Source organism: Mustela lutreola, chromosome 1 (genome assembly GCF_030435805.1).
Source record: "Mustela lutreola isolate mMusLut2 chromosome 1, mMusLut2.pri, whole genome shotgun sequence".
Taxonomy (NCBI): domain Eukaryota; kingdom Metazoa; phylum Chordata; class Mammalia; order Carnivora; family Mustelidae; genus Mustela; species Mustela lutreola.
In genome coordinates this window covers 272,666,245-272,693,585 of record NC_081290.1, presented here as the reverse complement: position 1 = coordinate 272,693,585, position 27,341 = coordinate 272,666,245, and the positions used below count along the sequence as shown (strand labels likewise).

General features: G+C 46.8%; 1 protein-coding gene across 50 annotated transcripts in view; it reads right to left on the bottom strand.

The window, feature by feature from the left end:
- Positions 1-27,341, bottom strand: part of MADD (MAP kinase activating death domain) — a 39,779-nt gene that overhangs the window by 11,180 nt on the left and 1,258 nt on the right. For 2 of the 50 annotated variants that reach the window (XM_059141249.1, XM_059141443.1), the window contains exons 2-29: positions 25,085-25,231; positions 23,886-24,482; positions 23,084-23,387; positions 22,540-22,671; positions 21,798-21,911; positions 21,047-21,127; positions 19,452-19,630; positions 18,941-19,176; positions 18,594-18,750; positions 17,328-17,431; positions 17,046-17,236; positions 16,436-16,689; positions 16,049-16,188; positions 15,137-15,238; positions 13,791-13,850; positions 13,327-13,429; positions 12,764-12,950; positions 12,514-12,664; positions 11,993-12,199; positions 10,173-10,226; positions 9,113-9,204; positions 8,469-8,552; positions 7,941-8,099; positions 4,586-4,694; positions 4,241-4,303; positions 3,883-4,003; positions 3,675-3,780; positions 571-681 (exon numbers count right to left, since the gene is read on the bottom strand). In XM_059141249.1, coding sequence (XP_058997232.1) covers positions 571-681; positions 3,675-3,780; positions 3,883-4,003; positions 4,241-4,303; positions 4,586-4,694; positions 7,941-8,099; positions 8,469-8,552; positions 9,113-9,204; positions 10,173-10,226; positions 11,993-12,199; positions 12,514-12,664; positions 12,764-12,950; positions 13,327-13,429; positions 13,791-13,850; positions 15,137-15,238; positions 16,049-16,188; positions 16,436-16,689; positions 17,046-17,236; positions 17,328-17,431; positions 18,594-18,750; positions 18,941-19,176; positions 19,452-19,630; positions 21,047-21,127; positions 21,798-21,911; positions 22,540-22,671; positions 23,084-23,387; positions 23,886-24,482; positions 25,085-25,146 — 4,260 coding nt within the window. In that variant the 5' untranslated portion in view covers positions 25,147-25,231. The remainder of the gene's footprint in view (positions 1-570; positions 682-3,674; positions 3,781-3,882; positions 4,004-4,240; positions 4,304-4,585; positions 4,695-7,940; positions 8,100-8,468; positions 8,553-9,112; positions 9,205-10,172; positions 10,227-11,992; positions 12,200-12,513; positions 12,665-12,763; positions 12,951-13,326; positions 13,430-13,790; positions 13,851-15,136; positions 15,239-16,048; positions 16,189-16,435; positions 16,690-17,045; positions 17,237-17,327; positions 17,432-18,593; positions 18,751-18,940; positions 19,177-19,451; positions 19,631-21,046; positions 21,128-21,797; positions 21,912-22,539; positions 22,672-23,083; positions 23,388-23,885; positions 24,483-25,084; positions 25,232-27,341) is intronic. The other 48 variants (XM_059141254.1, XM_059141458.1, XM_059141265.1 and 45 more) reach the window with 32 other exon arrangements.

Sequence of the window (27,341 nt, the reverse complement as noted above, 5' to 3'; positions counted from 1 at the left end):
CTTCCTGTATATTTCTCATTTGGTCACATAAAATATTAAAAAGATGTATCATCAATGATCAGATTAGTAAAATTAATGATTTGAATGCTTTCATTGAGAACATTCATAAGTGCAACTATTCTTCTTTCTCTTTTTTAAACTGAGAGTGCCCCCTGCCCCATGGCTCCCAGCACGGCTTACTGCCACTGCCTTCACTGTGTGAAAGTTACCAGCAGTTTTAGCTATCACTGCTTTTGTACCATCAGTGCAAATGTCAACCCAGGACAAAAAAGCAAAGATTTTAGTACTATTATGGAAATAGTTTTCAGCTCATGGATCCTTAGGAGTCCACAGACCACACGCAGAAGTGGTTGTGCAGGATGGTTCAGTACAGAGAATCCTGTCACAGAACAGAGGGACTAACACCTCATCCAGACTCAAAGCCCTATTTTCAAAACTGGGGGTCTTAAAAATATACACACCAACAAGTGACCCGTGGGGAAGCCTCTGCATTAGGTGACAAGGCTCTAGCCTGGAAGGTGACAAGTGCCAGGGGGAGAGGAGCCTAGGGGACAGCCCAGACATGCTTACCAGGTTCGCCAGCTGATCAAGCACTTCGTTGATTTGCTGGCTGTACACAAGCCCAATATGCGACTTGCCCATTAGGCGCCTCACCTTCTTTCGGATGTCATTCTTATTTACCTGCGAAGCCGAATGGGATCTTAATGAGGGCTCTGCTCTCTTTGCAACTGACATAGACATAGACATGACATAGACATAGACATGACATAGAGGGGACTGTACGAGCAAGTTTCGTACCATGTGAGACAATTCTGAGTCTACATCACTGAATATGAGAGAAAACATTCAACTGTTCTGCCAACAGGCTGGGAAGGAAAACCCTGGCTGTCTCTGGGTGGCTGCTGTAGATAAGTAGCTTTTAGAGCAGGTCTGGTTCAAATGGACTGGGGTTCAAGGAGACACTTCCTCCCTATCCCCAACTGTAACACTGAGCCCTGACAGGGCCATAAGAACTCGTGGGGCTCCTTGGAGTATAGTTCAGAAACGAGACTTTAGAGGAGCAACATTCTGGCTCGGCTGTAGCAGAGACATGTTCCCGGGGTTCAGGATCATCACCCTTTCCCAACCAGAGTTCACCGGGACCCCTGGAGTTCACCAGAGAAGAGAGATGAAACAAACTAAGTCAGCCTGTCAGGTGTTTTCTGTGTCGGATCAACTAAACCCTGCATGTTTAGAGAGGAGAAAGAGAAGAAACCTAGGGACTCACTCGCAAAACAACTCTCTTCTACCCATCAACCCCAAACTTATGCTTCCCTTTCAAAGCAGGACTCTTCTGTTTGATAACATAGTTCTTCCACAGCTATAACAAGTACAACCAAGTCAACCCAGAACGTGCCATTAATTTTTAACGAGTAGCTCTTTTTACACCTATGGAAAATTCTATATGATAAAGGGCTAGTGCTGAAAAATGAATTCTGACTATCCGAAGATTTTAGAAACTATTTTTTAAATTCATCGTATTCTGTATGGAGTTCTACTGGCATCCTAAAACTACTTAGCAAAGGAAGCCAATTTAAAATTCAAAATAGGGGGTGCCTGGGTGGCTCAGTCAGTTAAGCATCTGCCTTCAGCTTAGGTCATGATCCCAGGGTCCTGGGATTGAACCCAATGTCAGGCTCCCTGCTCGGTGGGGAGTCTCCTTCTCCCTCACCCCTGCTCATGCCCTCTCCCTCTGCTCACATAAATAAATAAAATCTTTAAAAATAAATAAATAATGAAAATAAAACTCAAAATAAACAGGGTGCCTGGCTGGCTCAGTTGGTAGAGTGTACAACTCTCTTTTTAAAAAGAGCTATTTATTTATTTTAAAGATGTATTCATTTATTTTTGAGAGGGAGCACACAAGCATGTGTGAGTGAGGGCCGGGGTGGGGAAGGTGGGCAGAGGGAGAGAGAAAGGGACAGAAGCAGACTTTCTGCTGAGTGGGGAGCGCGATGTGGGACTCGATCCCTTGACCCTGAGGATCACGACCTGAGCCAAAACCAAGAGTCAGATGCTCAACTGACAATGCCACCCAGGTGCCCCTGTTTATTTGAGAGAAAGAGAGAGAGAGAGAGAGAGAGAGAGGTGGGGAGGGGCAGAGGGAGAGGGAGAAAGTCCCACGAAGACTCCACGCTGAGTGCAGAATCAGACACAGGGCTCAACCCCATGACCCCAAGATCACCTGAGCTGAAACCAAGAGTTGGATGCTCAGCTGACGGTGCCACCCAGACCTCCCAAGTGTGCCACTCTTAATCTTGGGCTTGTGAGTCCCAGTCCTATGCTAGGCACAGAGATTACTTAAAATTTTATTTTTTATTTATTTTTTTAAAAATATTTTATTTATTTATTTGAGAGAGAGAAAGAGCTAGAGAGAGAGAGCATAGCAAGGTGAGGGGCAGAGGGAGAAGCAGGCCCCCTGCTGAGCAGGGAGCCCAAAGTGAGGCTGGATACTGGAACTCCGGGATCATGACCTGAGCTGAAGGCAGATGCTTAACTGACTAAGCCACCCAGGAGCCTTCCAAAAAAATCTTTTTAAATAAGAAAATAAGGGGCACCTGGGTGGCTCAGTGAGTTAAAGCCTCTCCTTTCGGCGCAGGTCATGATCCCAGGATCCTGGGATCAAGTCCTGCGTTGTGCTCTCTGTTCAGCGGGGAGCCTGCTTCCCCCTCTCTCTGTCTCTCTACCTGCTTGTGATCTCTCTCTCTCTGTCAAATTAATAAATAAAATAATTTTTAAAATAAATAAATAAATAGGGCGCCTGGGTGGCTCAGTGGGTTAAGCCGCTGCCTTCGGCTCAGGTCATGATCTCAGGATCCTGGGATCGAGTCCCGCATCGGGCTCTCTGCTCAGCAGGGAGCCTGCTTCCTCCTCTCTCTGCCTGCCTCTCTGCTTACTTGTAATTTCTCTCTGTCAAATAAATAAATAAAATCTTTAAAAATAAGTAAATAAATAAATAAATAAATAAGAAAATACAATTCAAAATGAACAAATGGAATAGAATCACCAATCATCTTTACAACGTTCCTCAGTACAACAGCCTGGCAGCTTTAGACAAACAGAGCATGTGTGAGCTGTAGCAACCTCACACTTTCTTTTTCTTTTCTTTTTTTTTTTTAAAGATCTTATTTATTGGGGTGCCTGGGTAGCTCAGTGGGTTAAAGCCTCTGCCTTCGGCTCAGGTCATGATCCCAGAGTCCTGGGATCGAGCCCCACATCAGGCTCTCTGCTCGGTGGGGAGCCTGCTTCCTCCTCTCTCTGCCTGTCTCTGCCTACTTGTGATCTGCCTGTCCAAAAAATAAATAAATAAATAAAAGATTTTATTTATTTATGACAGAGATAGAGAGAGAGGGAACAAAAGTAGGGGAGCTGGAGAGGGAGAAGCAGGCTTCCCACTGAGCAGGGAGTCTGATGTGCGGCTCGGTCCCAGGACCCTGGGATCATGACCCGAGCCAAAAGCAGACGCTTAACAACAGAGCAACCCAGGCTCCCAGAGACCTCACACTTTCAATCAGGAAGAGAGACCTAGTAAGATGCTCTGACAGCTTCCCAACTGCTCCAGAATTTAGGTCATAGGAGCAGGCCTTGTCCTTCCAGCATCAGCAGTAGCTGGGCACAAGCAAAGTCGACATTACCTTCATCAGTAGCATGTAAGAGATGAGGTTGTGCAAAAGCGTGGCCAACAAACGATCTTCATCATCCTCCAGGCGCTTCCGGTCATGCTCTCCCAGGGACAGGTACCTGAGCAGGAGACCAGCAAAGTCAGCTCTTAGGCAAGAGACCACAGAACTAACTTGGAAGAGGCTGAATTTGCATTTTTCAAGCATTCACTAAGTCTCATACCTGTCGATCATTTCCTGGGGACCCTGGTCCATACCCATTCCTTCTCTCTCCAACATCACAGCATCTAAGAACGCGTCTTCCCAGAACTGCATTTGGTCCCATAAAGTAGAACGTTCTTTGCCTGTGTGGAACAGAATTTTTCTAGGGGCTTATTTAACATTAACATATAAAGAATACAGCTGCCAAACCAAAGGAAAGAGTAAGCTCTAGATAAAAAGGACAAATTCTAGGACAAAGCAAATGTGAGCCTCTCCACCCAAAAACTAACATTCCTGCCACCAGCCCCAGCTCCTCCAAGTGAGGCCCAGCCCCTCCCAAGGAGGAGGGATGAACACAGCACACAAAGAAAGGTGGTTACTTATAGAAAAGGTCTCCATAGCCGCATCCTCTAACTGGTCCCACATCGATCCTTTGTCCCTTCCTGCCAATTTGTGAGCAGGAAGAACCATGGTTGCAAGAAAGGAAAGACAGACAGACAGAAAGACAGAGGCTGTTGATTAAAACCAAAATCTAGTCTCTTCCAGTGTTCACCTACTGCCTTTTCCAGACCCAGTAAGTCACCTTCTGCAGATATAAACACACCCTCTAATATCAGCACTGAGATCAGCCCAGAGCTAAGCAGCTACATGTTCAGTGCTACCCTCATCCCCAGCTGAGTCCAGCTTTCTTCCAGTGCAAGAGGCCTTCCCAGTCTGTGTCTCACCTAGGAGTCCCTCGTAGAGATAGACTCGCTGGCTTACATCCTCAGACGAGCGAACTGGGCTGCCCACCAGCTTCTCCTTGACACTTGGCTTCAAGCTGTGGGCTTTCCCCTACAAAGAGGTGACAGGTTAGCTGCCCGAGGTACCAATGGTCAGGGCAACGTAAACCACACAGCGCATTAAGAGGCCCACACACCCATTAACCTCTGCTAGCAACATGCACTCAAGCAGTCCTGCTTGTGCTCGATGCTCGCCTCAAGGATTGGACCAGATGTCAATCTCATAATGCTGTTTTGGGCTGTTGCCTCCTACAACATGCAATCACATTTTCATTTTCCTTGTCTTTACCCTAGAGTCTCTGTAAGACTCTTTGATCTTTAAAATGAATAAATAAGAAGCGAATCCTCTGTAGCAGCATGATGCAACAGAAGAGAACACTGGTTCTGAAGACAGACTGACCAAGATTCAGATCCCTGCCTCTTACTAGCTGTGTGACCTGACACGTAAAATTTAGCTTCTCTGAGTCTTGTTTTCCTCACCTGTCAAAGGAAGGGTAGAATATATCTACCTTGTAGGACCATTATGGGAATTAAATTAGAAAATACATATAAATGCCTGGTACATGGCTGAATGGGATAAATGTTAATTTCCTCCTTCCTACCATCTCTTAGAAATATCTGTCCCTTAGAAAAATCACTAACTTTACCTGCCGTTTCTGCAATATTAGACTCTCTATTCATTCAAAAAAGATTTCAAGTGGGTAAGAGGCAAATTTCATGCCCATTTCACAATTCATGCAATAGCATGAGCAGAGAAGCGACTGATCAAAGGTTATGAGGCAACACCTAATTAGTGTGTCTACACGCCAGGCTGGGTTCATAGCCCAATTCTTTGTTCAATGGACCATACTGACTTAATATAACTTATTTCTTGCTAAAACAGCCTTCTTTTTTTGAGCCAAGAAATTTAGATAATTGCTCTTGGCAAATCAAACTGTACAAAAACAGCCCTTGCCCATCAGCACAGAACAAGCATGAATTTGTCCCAGGAAGGTGCCAGGAAAGGCCACACACAGCTGAATGGCTTCTTGCAAGACCTCTATCCCATAATGTCTATTTTAACATCCAGAATGGAGGCACACTAGAAGGATTCAAAATACTCTCATTAAAATTTCTATTTAGACTCAAGGAGAGTTAAGGCCATTAATTCAAATGGCTCTGATGACTCTCAGTCCCATTTTCTACCTTTGCTCAGGGATGTCATTTGCCCTATTAGAAACACATACTCGGAAAGCCCTGAGGGTGGGAATGATCACTGGTGTTAAATACTTCATTTCATTTAAATTTCATCCTCCCTTCTCCCCACAAACCAAAGATAAGGACCTTTAAGCTCCTATATGGAATACCATTCTCAGGGCTCCTGAGTGGCTCAGTAGGTTAAGTGTCTGCCTTCAGTTCAGGTCAGGATCACAGAGTCCTGGGATCAAACCTTCCATGGGGCTCCTTGCTCAGAGGAGAGTCTGCTTCTCCCTACCCCTGCTCACAATCTCTCTTTAACTCAAATAAAAATTTTTAAATAAATTATTATTATTTTAAAGATTTTATTTATTTGACAGAGATCACAAGTAGGCAGAGAGGCAGGCAGAGAGAGAGGGGAAAGCAGGCTCTCTGGGCTCAATCCCAGGACCCTGATATCATGACCTAAGCCGAAGGCAGAGGCCTAACCCACTGAGCCACCGAGGAGCCCCTAAAAAATTTAACAAAAAAGGATATTCATTTTCAACTCTAATAAGATGATAAGTGTATCAGAGTGCTTAATGCTGCCTCAAGAGCCTCGCATACACCAAAATGCAGTGTGTCTAAAGGCAAGGACTAAACAGAATTACTTTAATTTCAACTGATCACTGCCTTTTGGTAGGATGTAGGGAGAGCTCTTTTTTTCCTAAGGCTTTGTTCCCCTCACCTGTCAGAAGAGATGAATACAGCAACATGCTCAACTCCAAACTTCTTGAGAGTGAGAATATCTTATTCACTCTCTTTCTTTACAGAATATAGCACTTAGTGAATCACTTAATAAATATTTATTAATGAATGAAAATATCAAATAACTGTTAGAAATATGAGAAAATAAAATGCTATTTTATTTATTTATTTTTAAAAAGATTTTATTTATTTATTTGTCAGAAAGAGAGAGAGCACAGGCAGGCAGAGTGGCAGGCAGAGGTGGAGGGAGAAGCAGGCTCCCCGCTGAGCAAGGAGCCTGATGCAGGACTCAATCCCAGGACTTTGGGATCATGACATAAGCTGAAGGCAGCCTCTTAACCGACTGAGCTACCCAGGCATCCCTAAAATGCTATTTCATTTTATTTTATTTAAGATTTTAGTTATTTGACAGGCAGGCAGAGAGAGAGGAGGAAGCAGGCTCCCTGCTGAGCAGAGAGCGTGATGCAGGGCTCGATCCCAAGACCTCAGGATCATGACCTGAGCCGAAGGCAGAGGCTTAACCCACTGAGCCACCCAGGCGCCCCTAAAATGCTATTTTATTTTATTTATTTTTTTTTAAAGATTTTATTTATTTATTTGACAGAGAGAGAGATCACAAATAGGCAGAGAGACAGAGAGAGAGATGAGGAGAAGCAGGCTCCCTGCTGAGCAGAGAGCCCCATGCGGGACTCGATCCCAGGCCCCTGGGATCATGACCCGAGCCGAAGGTAGAGGCTTAACCCACTGAGCCACCCAGGCGCCCCTAAAATGCTATTTTAAAGTGCTATATAAAAAGGGGCGCCTGAGTGGCTTAATCAGTTAAGCGTCAGCCTTCGGCTCAGGTCATGATCCCAGGGTCCTGAGATTGAGCCTTGCATTGGGCTCCCTACTCAGTAGGGAGCCTGCTTTTCCCTCTCTCCCTGCTTGTCCTCTTTCTCTCTGTCAAATAAATGTCTAAAAAAGAAAAAAAAAGTGCTATATAAATAGAGTAGTGACCAGAATAAAACCACACTTTTGGCAGAATGACACAAAATGAGAGGTGTCATTGCCCTGACATTGCCACGAAGACACCTACCTCCTGGTCTAACTGTAAATATGGGAATAATTGCTACATAGGATTTGAAGCCCTAATGTGCCTGGGAGGGGAGTCCAACTCATCAGTGATCCAAGAAAGGGTCCTTAAAGCCCCAGATCGTAAAGTAAAATAACTGTGAAAAAAGCCTTAAAAACATTTTCTTTGAAGCCAAATACATGGGGATAATCCATTCCTTACTTCCTCTTTTCCTTCTAATTGTCCCTAATGTTTCATTCTTTTCTAACCCACTCCCCCTCCCATGAAAGAAATGACCTCCTTTTGTTAATAAACAAAACTTACAAAGATGGTGCTGGTAGCAGAGTTGGTCTCAATTTCACTATCAGACAAGGTGCCCCGAGAGCTGGCCAAGTGGGCGCTGCCCTCACCGCCTGGACCATCACCCGCGTTGCTGCTCAGGTCACTGTCTGCTCCAAGGGTCTCTCCAGAGCTATTACTCACCTGGAAAGGAAAGAAAGGTAATAAGGGATATTCCCCAGCAAAGGGCTCCCAGAAATGCCCAGCTGTTAGAGCTTTCTACTGCCATCAAAAACAAAACAAAAACAAAACAAAACAAAACCAAAAACAAGCAAAGCACTGCACTTCAAAGGTGTGTCAGAGAGCCTCTGGTAGTACCTTCTTTGTGAGATGAGAAGCCCTGGGTGAAATCTCAGGGTCTGATCGCGCACACACAGACCTATGCCAGGTGAGCATCTCACCGTGAGAACCAAGCTGACATGAGACTAAGAGCCTCCAAACGAGAAATCACCCGCCTTTCCCAAAGGGGGACTCACACCCCACCCACACGATGCCAGTGTGGTGTTCCCCTACCACGGTGCTAACTTCAGAGTCCTGACTTGAGCTTCGGATCATAACGGCTGGACTCACACCAATGACAGAGTCTGGATCAGTCCTCTGAAACGACACGGGGACTCGGACACATTAGAGGAGGTGTCCCACCCACTCTCAGTTTTCCTAAGAAATACTGTACTGTCTTCCTTCTCCTCAACCCCAACCTAGTATAGTCATCCCTAAACAGGTCATGAGACGTTTATTTTTTTCCTCAATATAAAATATACATGACTTGCATTGATGAAAAATAATAAACACTAAAGAAAGACATGCTCACTATAGAAAATACACGAAAGAATGAGGAAATAGAAATAAGCCGTAAACCTACCACTAACATGAATCACTGGTAAGGTTTTAGTATACTTCCTTTCAGTCGTCTCTACAAACATTTTAAAAATAAAATAGGAATCATACTGCACATAGCCTTGTAAAACATTTTCCTGTGTCACTAGATTTTTGAAAACACAGTCTTCAGTAGATACTAACGTAATATTCCGTGTATGTACTACACTTATTTCATCATTCTCCCATCACTGGGCATGCATTTTTTTTTTTTTTTTAACTTGAAGTATTCTGAGATTGCAAATTTAATGCTCACAATTCCCAAAAAGGTTGTCACAAACCTGGGAACCAGATGTCAGGCTCACGCCACTGTCCGCACTGATCTGGGACTTTTTCTCCTCTGTCTCAAAGACGGATTTGATGACTTCGGGCCCTGGGTAGGGGAAAACCTCTGTCACTCCATACACAAAGGCAAGGGGCAGGCTGGTGAAGGGAGTGGGACAGCACACAGCCAGGTCACACACCTCAGCATGTCCCAGTCACCTTTCCAGGGACTGCCCCCACATCAGGCCCCACTGGAAGAAGTCCCCAGATGCCTTTAAGAACCAAGTAGGACAAATGAAACCTGGCCTCAAGGGGTTCTGCAGCCATCTCCACAACCTGAGAAAATTCTCAGCAAATCATTCTAAAACAGAAAGCTCCACAAGTAAATGTCTAAACCACATTCCCCCATACTCAGAGTCGGAGCTTCACTGGTGTGTGAAACCAATTAAGGGTCCCCAGGCCACTCAGTGCTTCCCCAACAAATGTGTCTAAAGGAGCTAGAAAAGGACAGGCCCAGCGAGATACAGAAACACCAGCTGTTTCCGTGGATACTGACTACCCCAACCCTACATTTCTCTACATTTGAGATAAAAACCACCCTCATTTTTTCCCCACCCACCCACAGTGGTATGGCAGAAGGACAGAATGACAGAAAGCAAGAAAGCGTGCCTAGGCAAGCCGCCAGAGAGAGCTGGGAAGCTACAGACTCAACATGGAGGGACAGCAACCATCTCTGCCAACTGTGCCCACAGGCCTTCTAACGGGTGAGGGAGATACCAGCCAATGAGGGGCACTGAAATAGGCAAACATTCTCCCCACCAACTCCGGAGCAATAGCGAACCATGTTCTTACGCAGTAGATGCCCTGATTACAGCCTGATTGCTAGGAGGATGGGGGGAAGAACAGCCTACGAGTCACATACCTGTGAGTCCCATACCACCTACCTGCTTTCATTCCAAATACCTCCCAAGAGCAAATTTGGGGGGGTGGGCTGACAAAGGGAGCCTGCCCCAACTGGGCCTGGGGAGTTGGCAGGTATGGGAGATTTGGGAACAGGAAGGGGCATTTGTTCCTTACTCTGTTTTTCCAAAGCTTTTTGCTTTTTCACTTCCTGGTGCTTGTTCCACAATTCTACCCCAGATGCAATGTAAGCAGGAGAGAAAGACAGACAGAGTCAGAGGCTGGTCAGACAGAATGGAAACCCACCCACCCAAGCTGATTCAGTCTCAGGCACAGGATTACAAATCAAGAGATAAAAAGAGATCTTTGTTGGGGGGGGGTTAAAAATCAAGAGATCTAGTGCCTTCCATCCCCACTCATGAACTAAAGACTCTAAATTCCTAGCCTGAACCCGAAAGTGGTAGGAAGAACCCTGCGGAACACTGGAGAAGGCGCTGCCTTCGCTCACGCTCCTCCATCTTGGCGTGAGGAAACTGACGCCTCTGGAGGCTGGAGTACTTTGCTCAAGATCACGTCACTTAGGACCAGTTTAAACTTCCATCGTGCCCTGCTATCTCTGCCAAATGAGCTGGGCAACGACAATTTTAAAAGATTTCAGACAAGACAGATGATCACCTCAAGCAGCCAAAGGGGTTCAGAAGCATGAGTACCAATCTGTGTGATTTGCTGGACTGGACAGAGGCCACTCAGGCAGGCAGTCAGCATCCCTCCTTGCCTCTACCAAAAAAATCTGATTCACCCTCAGAATCAGCATCTGCCCTGCCAAGTGACCCATTCTTAGCCAGTCATGGGGAAAAACGCTTCCAGTAAAGGTGACAGAGAACGTGAAATACTCAAGAATAGCATCTTTGTTGGGGTAAAGAAGAGAGAATACTGATGATAGATTCTTTTCCTGGAAGAACCTGAGTATATCTACTTAATCAGATCTCCTACTAGTTTCCCAGATGAGGAGGTAGAGACCCGGAGAGAGGAAGTGGTTTTCCCAAAGTCTCATTCCCAGCTGGAAACAGATATGGGACTAAAACCCCAGGCCTTCAGACTTGTGCTTGGGGGCCTTTTCTAAAACGTGGCATCAGACAGGAGGAAGGCAGGGGTGACGGCCTCTAGGACACTGTTCTAATGGCTTAGAGAAGGGGAGCTCCCCAACGAAGGAAACTGGTGCCTCATCCTCATTTATGGGAACACAAAACAACTGCTAATGGTATGGCAAAGAAGGACCCGTTAGAAGCATCCTGCCCGCAGAAACAGAATCAGACAAAGAAAGACGCACAACCTAGATGACTCAAGGTCAAGTACAGAGAGAATCAAATGCAGGTGCCACCCAGAGAGCTCACTAAAGAACGGCCTTAGCGGGAATGGAGAAACACTCCACACAAACAAGCTCTTTATCAAGTCCAGGAAGGAGAGGGTTAAAGAAAAGCGGATTCAGAAATCTATACCTTGAGGTCTAGAGCCCAGGCAAACAGGGTTGCTGGACACCCCCCAGAGAAGCAAATTTGAGGGTAGTGTCATGGCTGGATGGAGGTAAACTGGCCCAGATAATCATAATTTTATAGACCAAAGATGTATCTATAAACTTCCTTACAGCTTCCAGGAGCTCACATGGCTCTCCACTGTGAAGAAATTCAGACATAAATAAAAAGAGGCACCAGGAACAGAGCTCAGACTCCCTTTACTTAGAAGGCCTCACTGGCCTTCTAAGCAAAACCTCCTTCCTTCCTTTAAGATGTAGGTTGGGCGGGGGGGCGAGTAAAGGTGGCGTAAGGGATAAAGAAGTGCAAAGAAACACCATCAGAAATGGACGCAGACCTGTCTCCCTCTCTAGAAAGCAAAGCATGGGGGAAAGAAAGGCAGGATTCCGGATGAATTGAAAGGAGGGAGAGGTATTTAAGAAGCCACAACCCTCCCTCCACCACACCAAACACAGTGATACATACCAACAGATGCTACAAAATTTTCTTCCTTTAAACTTCTGGTGTCTAGTTCTCTGGGACCCTTTCCTGCAGCACTTGGTGCCCGAGGTCCCAGCTGGGGAACTCTCAGCTGTGCCATGGCCTTTGGGTCCCCCCGCCCGGACAGGCCAGGATCCTTGCCGACTGGGGTATTTACACTCTCTGTTGGACTTTTCTTCCGCTTGTCTGGTTCTAGGAAAAGATCAAATAGAGGAAGAGGTCGAAACAGACACAGTGAGTGGGAATCGAGCTATGGGAGTGAGGTGGGAGAAGAAAGTCTACAGGAGGATGGAGAACAGAAAAAATGCAAGGAAAGAAAAGTGGATGTCTTATTTTTCGTGACTGGAAAGTACCCACTATAGACAAACGTGCATTAAAAAAATAAATCCCAAAGCCTGATAGGAAGCAAGCTTGACCCTGAGGAACTTGTAAAAGAATGAGTTCCCTTTCCTCGTAATCAGTGGGAGAGCTGTGGATGGCACTGGCCCAGCCAGTGGGATCCCTACCTTTGCTATAGTAGTGGGTCTGGGCAATCTCCAGAAGCCCAAAGATGCTGGCCATACCCCCCAGACCCGCGTGGGCGTAGGACTGCTCCAGGCTGAGCACCGTGCACTTGAGCAGGTCTAGCATCCCCTTGTATACCTTCCGACTGACCTCCTGCAACGATAAGCCAGGGCCTAGTGTTGGCAAAACTGCCTTCGGTGTCCAGGTCCTTCTTCCCACTGATGCCAGCGCCCCTCGCTCCCAGACACTGACCACGTCGGGGATGGCGTCCTGCCGGGCATCGTCCTCTGACTGCACTGAGCGGTTCAGCTTGCTCAGGACAAAGACTCGCAGCTGCTCGCTCTCCAGTAGCCGACGCACCTTTTTCATGTTGAGCCAGCCAACGCCCTGGCCATCCAGCACGCTGTGGACCACCTCCTTCAGGAACTGCTGGTTCTCACTATGGGGTCCACACACCACCTCTGCGGTCATCAGCTTCTGTGCGGAGCACTCCCCAACCCTGACCCACTGGCCTTCGCCAGACTAGATGCTTGCCTCCAGGGGCGGAACACAAACCAAGTCATCGGACGTCCAAGTCCCCTGCACCCCCTGTCCCCCCCACCCCCCTGCGTACCCAGCACTGCGGTTCCATTCTCCTCGCTGGCGTGGGCTACTACCTTCGCGCGGGGAGTCAGTCAGAAAGGGCAGTGCGCGCAAGACCTGACTTCGTCTGCCCAGCTGGGAGGTGCTCTCCCACTCCTGAGCAACCCTAGAGGGCGGCACAGGAATCGCTACCTCTATCGCAGAACTTTGGAAACAGCCCAGCCATTTATTACCTAGAATTGCTGGATCGACCCTGAGGTGATGGAGGCTCTCTTTTCACTGTTGGGCTGTGTTTAATAACAGATGACTTCTGGTCCACTAAGGCCCTCCTGTTTCCTATAGCCAGGAAGGTAGGAATGACAGACATCACTACTGTGGTCCCGCTGTCTGTGTCAGCACCGCCCTGGGGAGCCACGTTCCACACCCACTCCCCAGAAGGGCTGGGCGAGGGTGGCCCCGGGCCATCACACATAGGTCGAAACCAGCCATGGCAATGTGGAGGAGGTGGGGATGGAGACTCAGGCCACTCCACATGCACCAGCAGCGCCCCACGGGCAAGCACGGGCGTCACGGGGGAGGGGCAAGGCAGGTCACTCATGGGACACTGCTTGCTCCGTGCAGAGGATGGCCCTCAGGCAGGCACGAAAGATGCTAGGAAAAAAAAAAAGATCATGCACAGCTCACGGGCAAGACCCACCTTCACCACTCCCGGGGCCGGCTTCAGTAACAATCTCCATTAGAGTATTTAGCCCAAATACTGGGACACAAAATACACAGTTAGTAGGTGCACCGTGATACCACAACCCCTGTTCCCCTCAATGGAGCTGTATGTCAGACCACCTGAGGATTCTCCCAAAGCTTAGTGCACATAACCGTAGTTCTCAGGCACCTCAGAGCTGGAAGCCAAGAGATCAGGAAACCACCAAGGCTCTAGGAAAGACCGTCCTTAGGGCTATGGTCTCTAAAAGCCAGGGGCAGGGTAAATGACACGAGGGACCTTCAAGTACTGAACAGGCACATGCATGAAAGAGGGACTGCTGGTTTTCATGAAACATCTCGCACAGGGGTCCAGAGGGCCTGCCAGTAGGCCGAGAGAGGAGACCCATCTTGCAGATGCTGTCATGGGAAGTGGGGTGGGGGTGTGAGGCCGGAGGCAGATGGGAGCGAGAGGGGCAGCAGATGAGTAAGGCGTCCGCATGCGATGAAGGCATTTCAACCGCTTTCCTCCCCAACTACATCACATGAAGCCAGTGACTAACCCTCTTCCTAAGCTACTGAGTTGTGTGTGGATTCGTGCCACAGTGCTAGTTAGCCCCCTACACCTCTAGCTATCACGTCTCTTTGCCCACCTACCCTATGTTCCCATTCCCATCAGAGTACACTCCTTTGATTGCTGGAGTTTTTAATCACTGGGGAGAGAAGTCAGTTAAAATATATATGGAGCTCTTCTCACTATGCTCTCTACTATAATTAAATATTTCAGCCCAATAGCTAGAGAAAACAAACAAACGTCAAGAGAGTAAATTCCGAAGAGCCCTTCAGACCCTCCGAGCTCACAAACGAAAATCAAATAAGGTCATAACTGCTCTTAGAAGCCAACCAGTACTACCTGGCCCACCCACAGGGCCCATCGACGTGAAGTCAAACTGAGAGGCTTCTTGGCTCTGTAAACAGTGCCAGGCTCTCGCAACCATCCCCCGGCGGGCCAGCTCGCTGGGACAGAGCCCTCCTCTGCTCATGCAGCAAGAAGCCGGCAGATGATTGGTGGCAGCTCATGACCCCTTATGGATCGCCCCAGAAGCAGTTATGGCACAGCCGCTGGTATCCTAAATGACACAGCAGAGCCTCCTCTCCAGCTACAGAGACCATTCCCATCTGAAAACCAGTCAGAGCCCATCATGTGCAGTGAAAGCCATGAGAAGCGGTATGAGGGGCCACAGCCAGATCAAATGAGCCATCATACACAGGGTTCCTGACAAGCACCCGTAGGCCTGAGATATCTCCCGGAGAATCCTGGTTCGGCGGAAGGAGGGCTGCAGTTACCTTTCAGACTGGGGAAGGGTGTGGTCTTCTCTCGCGCACCTTTGGTGGGCAGTGTGAGGTTTGAAAGACTGAAGCTCGTACTGTGGTTTCGATATAGGCTGCCTGTCAAGGGGAGGGTGTGAGAGCGATGAGTTAGGAGCACAGAGAATCAAAGCTGATGACTGCACCATCAGCTCCATCTTCTTCCTTTTCAAGCACAGCCCCGGTACCTCTGATCTACCACAGAAAAGACCAAGTCTGTAATTTAGAGCAACCAAAGGGGCAGCTGCCAGGATTGTTCAAAATCCAGTAACAACTTCCTCTGACCACCTCCCCTGGTAACAGCCAAGTCTCTCACCAACCGCTAGCTCGGTGTGAAAGCTGACTTTATGCACTTTTGGTCAGATGTTGACGCTGCCCTTACCTGGCTTCTGAAAAAACTCAGTCATAATTATTCCTGATGCTGGCTATCTCCAGTCCCTGGTCTGTCCTTAATCTTTAACTGACACCACCCCGCATTTCCGGCCATATTCTCTAGGCACAAAAGTCAACCTCATATACATTCCTCATACAGATTTCCAAGTGTGTTCATGGAAAAAGTCCTTCACCAGGCAAAAAAGGTATTAGATACAGAACCCAAATCCAATTTGACCATTGTATTTCCACAAAATATATGACGTTTAATACAACGACTCTCAGTTGACTGCTATCTTACCTGAGATAGACTGAAACCTCCGGGGAGAGAGACTAATCTGTTCCTGTCCTTTACTGTCTTCCCTGGAAAATACCTTATTCATTGTCATCCGAACAAGCTGGACTGAGGCTCGATACCAACAGTCCAGCCCTACACCTGAGGTTCTAAGCAGCACCCACCATGGCCAGGCTCTATTGCAGACCAAACGGGACAGAGACAGGAGAGCTGAAGGCACTTACTGGCAAAAGACATGATGCCCCCGAAGCCCTCGGTGCTGTTGTTGGAGATGGTGGAGGTGGGTGAACTTGCGCGAGAGTCGGACTCTGCCTCAGAGTCGCTTGCCAGTTTCAAGCTGTTGGGCCGCAGCAGCTTTTGAGCCCTTGAATGCACAGTGGCACCTGTGAGCCCCAGGCAAGGGTACCTAGTCTTGGGAGTGTGGGCCTGGCCTGCACTGCCATCATGGCTCCCTTCCCACAACTCGTATATGCCTAGATCAAAGCACCAGCCTGGGATGGAGGGCAACCAGAGCATTTGGACTTCTCCAACTATCTGATTAACCCTCACCCGGGGTCCACTGCAGTGCGGTCCTTCAGTCACCCATCTAGAAGGAATCCCCAGGCTCTCACCGATTGCCATTGACATGTTGGCTGAATCGGGGAGTGTAACTTTCCCCCTGCTCATCATCATCTTCCTCAGGGGGAAGGCCATACTGGGGCTCGAAGTATGGATTGTCATAGGTTCGCCGGCGCACTGACCCCTCTCCGATTTCTGTCTGGTGCCTGTCCGTGTTCGATTTGCCCATGCTGGAAGGCACGGCAGAGAGGGGCTTGGAGACGCCTACTGCTGCCTTATTGTCCACCTCCGTTGAATCGGCAGGTTCCTAAAGGGCACATTAAATAAAAACTAGTCACCTGGTGCCCAGCAATACCTTCCTGTATTCTCAGATTAGCAGGGCCAAGCCAGGCCTATCAGGTTCCCATCTCCTAACCTAAGGGAATGAGAGAGAGAAGATCTCTGTGACACCCCTGGTGTCTGTGCCCACAAACTATGCAAGGGGGGAATCTTAGCTAAGTCCTGAACAAAGCCCAATGAGCTCCTTCTGTGTCTCCTAGGCTCTACGCGAGGAAGAATGTGAAGCGGCAAATTAACAGCTTCCGCCTCGACTTTCTGACAGAGGTGCAGCCCACGTGCCCAGTAACAGCTCGCACTCATCCACCCTTCCAAGTTGCCACGCACAGCATTAGCTCCATGGATGACGGTGCTGGGGCTACTGCTGGCGGTGATGCTGGAGCTGGAGCGCAGCGGCGGGTTTTCCTGAGAGTTCTCGCTTTCCGGGCCCACTTCCTCAGATTCCTTCTGGTTCTGCAGCTCATCGATCTTCACCTCGCTGGCATCCCCCAGCGCTGCGTGCGTCAACGGATCCACATCTGCCGAAACCCAAGGGGGCAGGTATAGACCGCACGGTCCCAGAGCCCCAAACACTGCCCGGAGCGAGCCAGTGTCCCCAAGTACACTTACTGGGAGTATCACCATTGATGTCACACTTCATCATTTCACTGACAAAGTCACCAAGGGAGGAGTAAGAAGAGCTTGAGTCATCATAATCCATACTATCGCTGCCACTGCAGAGTGAAGAGCCCAAAAATAGAAACAAAAATAAAAATACAATGGAAGGAAAGGGAAGAGAAAAAGAATCAGTGATCAGCATTAGGAAAAATAAAAAAGCAAGGACTCTCATACACACACACACACACACACACACACACACAGGAGTATTACTCAGCCATAAAAAAGAATGAAATCTTGCCATCTGCAACAACATGGATAGAACCAGAGTATAATACTAAGTGAAATAAGTCAGGGAAAGAAAAATACCATATGATTTCACCCATATGCAGAATTTAAGAAACAAAACAATCAAACAAAGGAAAAAAAAAAAAGACAAACCAAGAAAGGAATTCTTAGAATCTTTTTTTAAAGGTTTTTATTTATTTATTTGATAGATCACAAGTAGACAGAGAGGCAGGCAGAGAAAGACAGAGAGAGGAGGAAGCAGGCTCCCCGCTGAGCAGGGAGTCTGATGCCCGGCTAGATCCCAAGACCCTGAGATCATGCATGACCTGAGCCAAAGGCAAAGGCTTTAACCCACTGAGCCACCCAGGCTCCCCAGAAAGAAATTCTTAATACAGAACAAGCTGATGGCTACTGGAGGGGAGGCAGGTGGGGGGTGGAACAGGTGATGAGAATTAGAGTACATTTATCACAATAAGCACTGACTAATGTGTTGAATTGCTGAATCACTGTATTGTACACCTGAAACTAATATAATGCTATATGTTAACTACAATGAAATTAAAATTTAAAACTTTTTAAAAGGGGGGGGTGCCTGGGTGGCTCAGTTGGTTAAGGGTCCAACTCTTGATTTCTGGCTCAGGTCATGATTTCTGGGTCGGGGATCAAGCCCCACTCTGCTAACTGCAGAGTCTGCTTCTCCTCCTCTCCCTCTGCCCCTCCATGTGCTCTCTCTCTCTCTCAAATGAATAAATAAATCTTAAAAAAAAAAAAAAAAAAAAAAAAAAAACCCTGGGGAAAAAAAAAAGAGGAGTGCTCTTAACTCGAGGCCAGGAAACAAGATAAAATAAGTAAGCTAACACAAAACAATTAATAAAAATATAACCACAGCTTCAAAGACCAAAATCTAAGTCCCACAAGGCTTTGCCACTGTGCTCAATAAAGGCCAGTGAGCGCCTCCTTTGTACCTTAAAAATCGGTTCTGCCGCTCACCTGTCATCAGTGGGCTCAGAGTCAGAGTCGCGCTCTGGGGGCACGCTCAGTGCCTCGGCCAGCTGGGAGTTGCTATCATAGACTCGATAATGGATGGGCTGTAGCTGATGGACATACCACTTCGGCTTGTCACCAATCAGGGCTGGATCAAACATGTCTACCCAAAGAGAAAGAACAGAGTTAGCAACAAGGAGGAAAAAAATAAAACAAGAAGAGCATAAAAGAAAGATAGGAAAAAGTCTGAAGCCAAATGGGAATGGAAGGGGCAGGTCAAAGCTGCCCCAAAGAAAAGGCAAAGGGAAGGGCCATCAGGGGACAAAGGCAGAAGGTGGGGCAGGTGTGCTCACTGTTGTGGATTCGCTGGAAGGCGTAGTTGGTGGGGTTCAGGATCCATTCTCCGAAGTACTCCACGGCCTGAGTTCTGGCCAGCTTCTCTGCAAAAGGAGTCTGCCGGGGACGTGAGGCTAGAAAGGAGCCAGCTTGAAAAGCTACCACGGGCCGAGGGAAGAGACGCAGGGTACGTGTGTGCATCTGGAAGCCCTGCAGCACGTTGGGGGAGTTGAAGAAACGGACCATGGCCACTCTGGGGAAGAAGGGGATGGTGAGATGATCCGAGTCCCGCACCCTGCACCGTAAGGACGACTGCAGTCTGAGGTCTCAGACCACCTCCCCAAGCCAGCACTTCACAGGGAGAAGGATCTTAAACAAGCATTGATCTCTCTGCACTCAAGGTCTAAAAGGCCTGAGAGTATGAGGAACCAGAACTTCTCTTTGCTTTCACTAAGGTGGCACATGCAGCTACTGATAGAGCAGAACCCAGTTGAAGAGCACGTGATTATCCAGTCAACTTGGTCGTACCTCGTTGCAACATCCACAGAATCCACATCATTGCCATAGATGAGTGGGTTGAATTCAGTGGAAGGTGTGGACTGCAGGTCGTTAGAAGGCCTTCCCAAGAGAAGGGGGATCTCTTGGCCTTCGTGGAATTTTTCCAGATTGAGGATGGGCTGGGTGTTGAGACTCATGCTGGCAAGGGCCTGTGGAACAACAGGAAATCCCCTATGGAGCGCAGCAGATTCCTGGGTAGCTAGGCAGTCATCTCCTAGGAAAGAGTCTTTGACATAAGAATCCAAATACTTTAACCTTCAGAAGATAATCTGAATTATACAGGCTTTCAGTTTAAGCCAACCTGGCTCAAGGCAACTTAATCAAATATGGAACCCAGGGCAATAGTTTCCAAATTTATTTTAGTCATGAAATGTTTTTCAGTCTAGACCAGCAATGCTTCTTAAATATTAACGAGCACAGGAGTCACCTGGGAATATTGTTAAAAATGCAGATTCTGGTTCAATATATCTGGGGTGATTCCGCACTTTTAACAACCACAGGCAATGGTAATGCTCCTGGTCCGTGAATCACATTTCAAGTAGCAGGGGTAAGAACATAGGAGTAATGAGCCCAGGGATCTTAATTCCTATAAACATTTGAAGTACAATTCTACATATCAACCTCTCCATCTTATTAGCCATACTAAAGCAATCATCAAGAACGAAAACACAGCAAAGGCAGGCAGAGAACTGTCTCAACTTGCAATCCTCACCAGTCCCGGCAGTAACAAGACACTGTATTACTTCAGTGGGGATGAAGCAAGTGAGAGGGAGAGGGATGCTACAGAATGACCCATTTGAGCCCAGACAGATATCTAGAGGTACTGCTGAACAGCTAAGACAACACAGAGGTTCCTAAAGACCCTTCAAATGAGAACAAGGATTCCTATAAAGAAATATGGAGCTGTCTACTGGTGGTCCTACATAACACATACAAGAGGAAGAAGAAATGGGGCCCTGCCATATGTTACCTTCAGGTACTGTGCTCGGCATGCAGAAGAGGAAGAAAAGCAATCAATGAAAAATTTATTGAAAGGATTACTCAAGAGAGGAATTTTTGAAGAAAGCATTTACGGGGACCTAGGGATCAATTCAAAAGGAAAATATGAAAGGAGTCAGATTGTCCAAATGACTAGCTCCTTCCTTATAAGACAGACAGAATGCCCTAAGGCCATAAAGAATGGCAGATATGAGGGGCGTCTGTGTGGCTCAGTGGGCTGAATGTCCAACTCTTGGTTTCGGCTCAGGCCATGATCACAGGGTTGTGAGATCGAGTCCCACATTAGGCGCTGAAATCACTGGGGAGTCTGCTTGAGATTCTCTTCCTGTGCTCCTCCCCCTCCCCATGCACACTTTCTCTCAAACTAAATAAATCTTTAAAAAAAAAAATCTAAAAGCCCTTTTTGAGATTCATCCTGATACCCAGAAATGGGACACACCTCTTCTTAGCTAAGAAAATCTAATCCACTTGACCTCTGAAAGGAAAGTGGCTCTTAGAACAGCTACAGCCTCCAGGCCGCCCTAGAGTAGCCACTGCTCCCTTCCTTTTCTTCTCTCTTCACCCACCTGCTTCAGATGCTTCTTCAGCTCTAATGATTCTGGCTCTGGCAGGGTTGGGAGCACCTCTGCATTGGTGGGGGCAATCACCTGCACCAGAAAAACAAAAAAAGGCATGACCTTGGAATTAATTACTCAGGAGTTACTCTTACATAGAGGAGGTAACAAAAATAGTAAGTTGTATACACGGTATTTTCACCCATATGTGAGTATGTATATCATATATAGACATATATTTAAAATACACACATACGTAAATAAAAAGAAATACACCTCGGTGTTACTAGTGACTATCTCTACATGCTAGTGCTGTGGTTTTTATTTATTTATACTTATTTGGATTTTTAAAGTTTTACAACGAACACATATAAGGGTTACTGCTGAAGTCTGAATGTACTCGTGCCACAGAATATTAATATGCATTTTAAGTCTGCATTGAAAGACACTTTCTCACTAGAAACCATAGCCCAGGAGAACCATCAGGTGAGCTACACTGTATGTCGTGTTCCCACGATCACAACCGCCTTACTGCTCCCAGATGCAGGGCAGCACTTCACTCCGGCAAAACTAAATCTGACACTCCTTTGAGTTCTAACCAGGGCGTATTAAGCCAATAAAGCAAAAGCTAAGCATTTAAAAGAATTGTTTCAATGAGTCACACAAGAGAAATCACCTAACTGAGGACCTTCCTGGGAAGGATCTAGAAAAAGAAAACACAATCCTCTTCTAGAATCTATAGTCCCTTGGCCAAGAACCTCACCCTATTGCTGTCCAGATCCACCAGCCATACGTCATCAGGCATTTTGAAGTCCAGCTTGTAGAGGAAGAAGCTGGCAGGGACCCCGATGATGTATGGAGTTGGAGCCAACAGCAGCTGTGGGAAGAAAAAAGAGGGTAAGAAACAAAAACTAAATCTATTTCAATCACTTAAAGAATCAGAATCTTTTTAGATAAGGAAATCCAGATCCATAATCTCTTTTCCAAAACTCTTGAGGGTAGGTGTGTTTCTGTATTCACAAGTTTTCAGATTTTAGAGAGGTAATAGTATATATTCTGTACATTATATAACACCTACAACAGTGTAGCCAGAAACCTATAATTATTAGCATTTACATTTTTAAAAAAATTTTCATTTATTCATGGGCGAGGGGGCTTGAGCAGGGAGGAATGGCAGGCAGAGGGAGAAGCAGGCTCTCCACTGAGCGGGGAGCCTGACATGGGGCTCGATCCCAGGACCCTGGGATCATGACCTGAGCAGAAGGCAAATGCTTAACCGACTGAGCCACCCAGGCGTCCCAACATTTACTTTGAAAGTAAAAACCAAAAATAACACAAGTTTTGACATCAAATCAGTTCAAGTTAGGTCATGGTTTACGGACCTGTAAGTTATTATAAGGGAAGAAAGATGAGTACTGATTTACAACTTCTCAGCACTAATCTCCCTCAGAGCTGGACAGAGCTGGAAAGTAGAGGTGACAAAGCCAGAAAGCACCTGCACTCACCTGTTCTGCCGATGCCATGCAGGTGGGCAGCAGTGGGATTACAGGAAACATATACTCCAGTGGGTAGATCATCGCCACAAATGCCATCACAGACATGGAGAGGGCATTGTAGTCTCGGGACTGTAGCACCACCTGCCGCAAGCCATCCCACAAGGATGGTTCAACAGCAAGAATAACAGGGATGAGAAAACAGTTTCCAGCGCTACCATTTAATTTCCATCTCACCACGCACAGGGCTCCACGAACACAGCTTTCACAGTGATCTCTGCCCCATGCCTTACCTTCCTGGTTCTTGTTCCCCCCAAATTCCAGGACCACTCATCGGAACAGAACTACTGATATTTCCAGAGAATTAGGTCAGTCTAGTTAAGGATAATTCAACTGAGTGGCAGACCCTCTGAATACATTCCACTGAGAGTACCTTAATCCAGCCCACAACTAGAGGGTGCCTCCTGTATACCTGGCATATGTTACCTTCTAGGGACAAAAAGATGAAAAAGATGTAGGCCCTGTCCTTAAAGGTCTAGAAAGCTGGCTCTCTCACCTTGTGCTCTAAGAGGATGCAGGTTAGCACCTGAAGACAGGCATCCACACCCAGAAGTTCCAAGGGAAGGTGCAGTGGGAAATCCACCAGGGTGAATCGAGAAGGGTCTGGAAGAGCAAAGGTCAGAGCTTGTTGGAGCTCCTGGGGTAGGACCTCAATGTCTACTCGCTTCTGCCCAGAGACGGGCACTGGGGAACGAAGCAATCGATAGATCCAGGCCTCAATCTCTCGAAGGTCATGAAGAAGGGCACTTGACTTCTCCTCCACTAGCAATGATCCAGTAAAGATGCGCCACATAGTGTCCCTGAGGAGCAGACAGCAGGAAACAGACACATAAGCACCAGGAGCTGATACCCTACTGCAACACAATACAGTAGCCACACAGTAAAAATGATATCGGAAAAGCCCTATCTTTGGGCTCAGCTAGGGCTGGAGGGTATATCCAAGAGAACAAATGTAAAAATGTATACATAGGAGGACTTATATTCCTGCCTGCATGAAACATCGAACTCCAAACATTATTATGTTAGGCAGTCTAACTCTGTAGCACTTTTTCCTTAGACAGGACTAATACAATATGCTTAAAGAGGTGTATGAAGGACCGCAGGCTATGTTTTTTAATGATTGACCGATTTCTTTCTTTTAACAAAAATTTATTCTTAAACGTACAAAATGGTCTAAGACATCACTTCATTCTAGCCATACGAAGGACCTCAGGCTTCAGAGGAAATTTCCTGCCCCTCACAGACCGACTCATCTCTAACTGCTTCCCTCTCTTCTGAGTGTCAGCAGCAGACTGTACCTTTGTATGCCTCGAGGGATGCCCAGTTTCTTGCCCAGCAGCCGCTCGCTGCAGCAGTCCACAAGACGTTTGAGGGTGTACAGACATTCTCGGAAGGTGGAGAAGAAGGGATAGTGGCTGAGCACACACAGGGATGTCAGAGTACTATTGCGTGAACGGCTCCCTGCCTTGGCCCGGGGTTTGACCCGAGGAGACTGATTCACATCGGGGGCGGGGTCAGCACTGGGGGGTTGCAAGGACAGGCCGGTCTCTGAGGTCTCAGTGCCAACCTCTTCTGATGCACAAGTGGCACGGGGTCCTTCCTTCCCACGTGACCCTGCCCCACCTTCCCCCTTTTCTTTAGGCATACGCTTCTGGAAGGAGCGGTAGAAGTTAACACAGATGCCATAACGAGTGACTCCAGTGTCCTTGTCAGTGAGGGTGAAGACGAAAGAAGTGTCATCCCGCAGACTCATGCGCCGCTGACGCACACTCAGACAGCCCTCAGGCTGGCAGAAGAACACTACATCTGGGGGCAGGGGAAACTCGGAGTGGTCCTCCAAGGGGTACCGCCGTAGTAATTCAGGAGTCTGGGCCACACTATCACTGCTCGGGTGCCTGCAGAACATAAAGACGAGTTCAGCAGCCTGAAGGGAGAGGATGCCATTTCAGATGTTCACCATGGTCCAGAAATGAAACTCAAAATACTATTTTGGATAAAGTAACCTAACTGCTGGAAAACATGGGTGTGGCTGACAGCATTGAGCCGGTAGGCTAAATGAGATCTGTACTGTCATGAAGATACCAATCTTGAAATGCAAAGAAAACTGCAGCAACAGAATTATTACTAATGCCTTCAGATGATTACCACTTTAAAAGGTGTATTAGCTAACGAACTACCAACAGAGAGTACGTAGGTAAAGAGCACAGCCTACTTTTCTTTTTTACAAAATTGGGAAACTGAGGTATACAGGGTACATTTGCCCAAGAACACAGGGATGCTAGATAAGAGCAATTTTGCTCTGTCTCTGTTCCTCTGGGCCAAAACTCTCAATCCACCTGACTGCTGTTTCCACAACTGGCGCCAGTGCACCTGTCACGGTAAAATAACAGGGGAAGAGTGAGGAATGCAAAACAATGTGGGTGTCAGGAAGGCAAGTAATTACACGTGTTGTGGTCACTGCATGTGACAAGACGAAAACCAGTCTCTTCTTAGTTACCTGGCCCCTACGATCACTAGATAATCAAGTAACCGAGGACAGAGCTTCTTCTTTTGCACCATGGTTCCAAATTCACCAGTTCATCTCAGAGAAACTTCAAGGCACCACACAAGGAGTCAATGTTCCCAGGAGGAATTCTGATGTTATCTGAAAATTCAAGTCCAATAGGAAAAAAGTACTGATAAAATCCACTGCTGTGCCCAAGGGACTCATCCGCCTCAGCTTTATTCCAGCCAGGGTCAGAGGTCAGAAGGGCTTCTGTTTTAATCTTAAAGATGAGAGAACATGACACTTTTCCTAGTCCAGAGCTTGATCAAAGCTGATGAACTCACAGAGCCAAATGTCAAGAAGTAGGATAAATAATGGCTCACCTCCCCCATCCCTACAAAGCAGCTCATTTCCAGCCTCACTCCTGATGCTCTGTTTCTGAAAAAACAGACCCCGTTAGTCTCATCTGGATTCAGTCAGTATGATAACAAAAACGAAGTCACTTTTAGGACAGCTCCAGGGTATGAGGATCCAACCAGACTCTAATCAGCACTAATCTGTACTCCTACCTCTGGATGAAAACCTAATTATTTTCTGTTCTAACATTCTGCATTCAGCTTCATGTGAAACTACCATAAAAACCGTATACTTCATGCACTCAGACAATAACAACAGAGGGCTTCTCTACCCTGTGCACTCTCAGATGAAGGAAATCTATGTCCCAATTGCTTCCCTAAACCATTTTTTCCTTTCCTCTTCAAGCAAGAAAGGGTCCCACGGGTTACCGCTACTAGCTCTGCCCTTGGTGCTGAATCATAGTCTTTATTCTAGTCCCAGGACTAGAATCAGGGATACAATGCACACAGATGAGACTTTGTCCTTGTACCTCTTACACAAATGAAGAATTAGATGCAGAAATAACAGAATTCCTGCAAGAACAGGGAGAGGTGCTCAGAGGAACCGTAAACCATAGTCCAAAAAGCGGGAAAAGCTTACATGGTCTTAATTATAATTTATGTCATATTGGATCTCCATACACTTCTCTAAGCAAAATGTTTCACTCCACTATAAGGTTATCTTCAGTGCATACAGGATTCTACTTCTATACTCTACACAGGTCACACTAAGACCTCCTTTGCTACACACACAGATATTCCCATTACACTACATACACACACGCAACTCCCATGCACTCCCACATCCAGACATGAATAATCCCTGTATGCTTAAGGTTCTATTTGATTTAGATAATGAATTCTATCTTTGTCTTCCCTGCTTAATAATAAATAGACTGCTCTGCAATACTCTTGAATCCTCAAAATACTGCTCCCTCCCTTCTCTTGCTCCCAATAGAGGAGCTGCAGGTAATAGGATTCAGTATTGTCTCTATAGCGACCAGGACTATTTATAGCATAGCCACAGCCCCTCCCCTGCTCCGTGACCACAGAGTGCTAGCAGCTGCTACTCCAGAGTGGTCCAGGGCCCATAACAATTCATTCTCCTTGAATCTAAAGACACTTCTTCCACTGACAGCACCTGCTAATTATTACATTATCGTCTCCCCATCTATTTTTAGATTATACTTTGTTCTAAGCTCTGGATTTTGAGAGAGATCTCTTCTTTCCATGCAACCCAACCCGAGTTTACGCATGCCATATGCCCATTTCTAGGTTATCATTACCACCCAAAAAGTCCTTTGGTTCTCTCCAGTGCCATGGAATCGTGAGCAAACTGCAGAAGGTGGGGCACTGTTATAAAGTTGATCTCTGGTCTTTGCAAGCAGAGTAAGAAAAGGAGGGGAAATAGAAAAATGAAAAGGGACATGTGTAAAAAGTGTTATTCTTTAATTATATGAAAATTGCTTAGGGCGAGAGCCGATGTATCTTAAAATAAAACAATTTATGGGGCCAGAGCTCAAGGCGAAGCCTTGAAATCTATGTTTACACTGAAAACCAAGAGCCCTTTCCTGCCAAAATTTCAACAATCACATGTGAAGTGTCTTCTACTAATATATTAGGGCATCAGGCCTCTAGCTTTGGTGGGATCTTAGCCCTGCCACTTAGAATCATTTGATAAAGCTCAAGTCATTATCATGCTCTACCATGTCCATCTCCCTCCGGAACTACAAGGACCCTGAGATCTTGTGACTATTGCAGCCCTAGTGATAGGATAGATTTTTAGCCACACTTCATATCTCATCAACAGCCACTACCTCTGGTTATTCCGATTGCAAAGATAGGCTTTCCTCCACATTCTCTCCCCTTCCCAT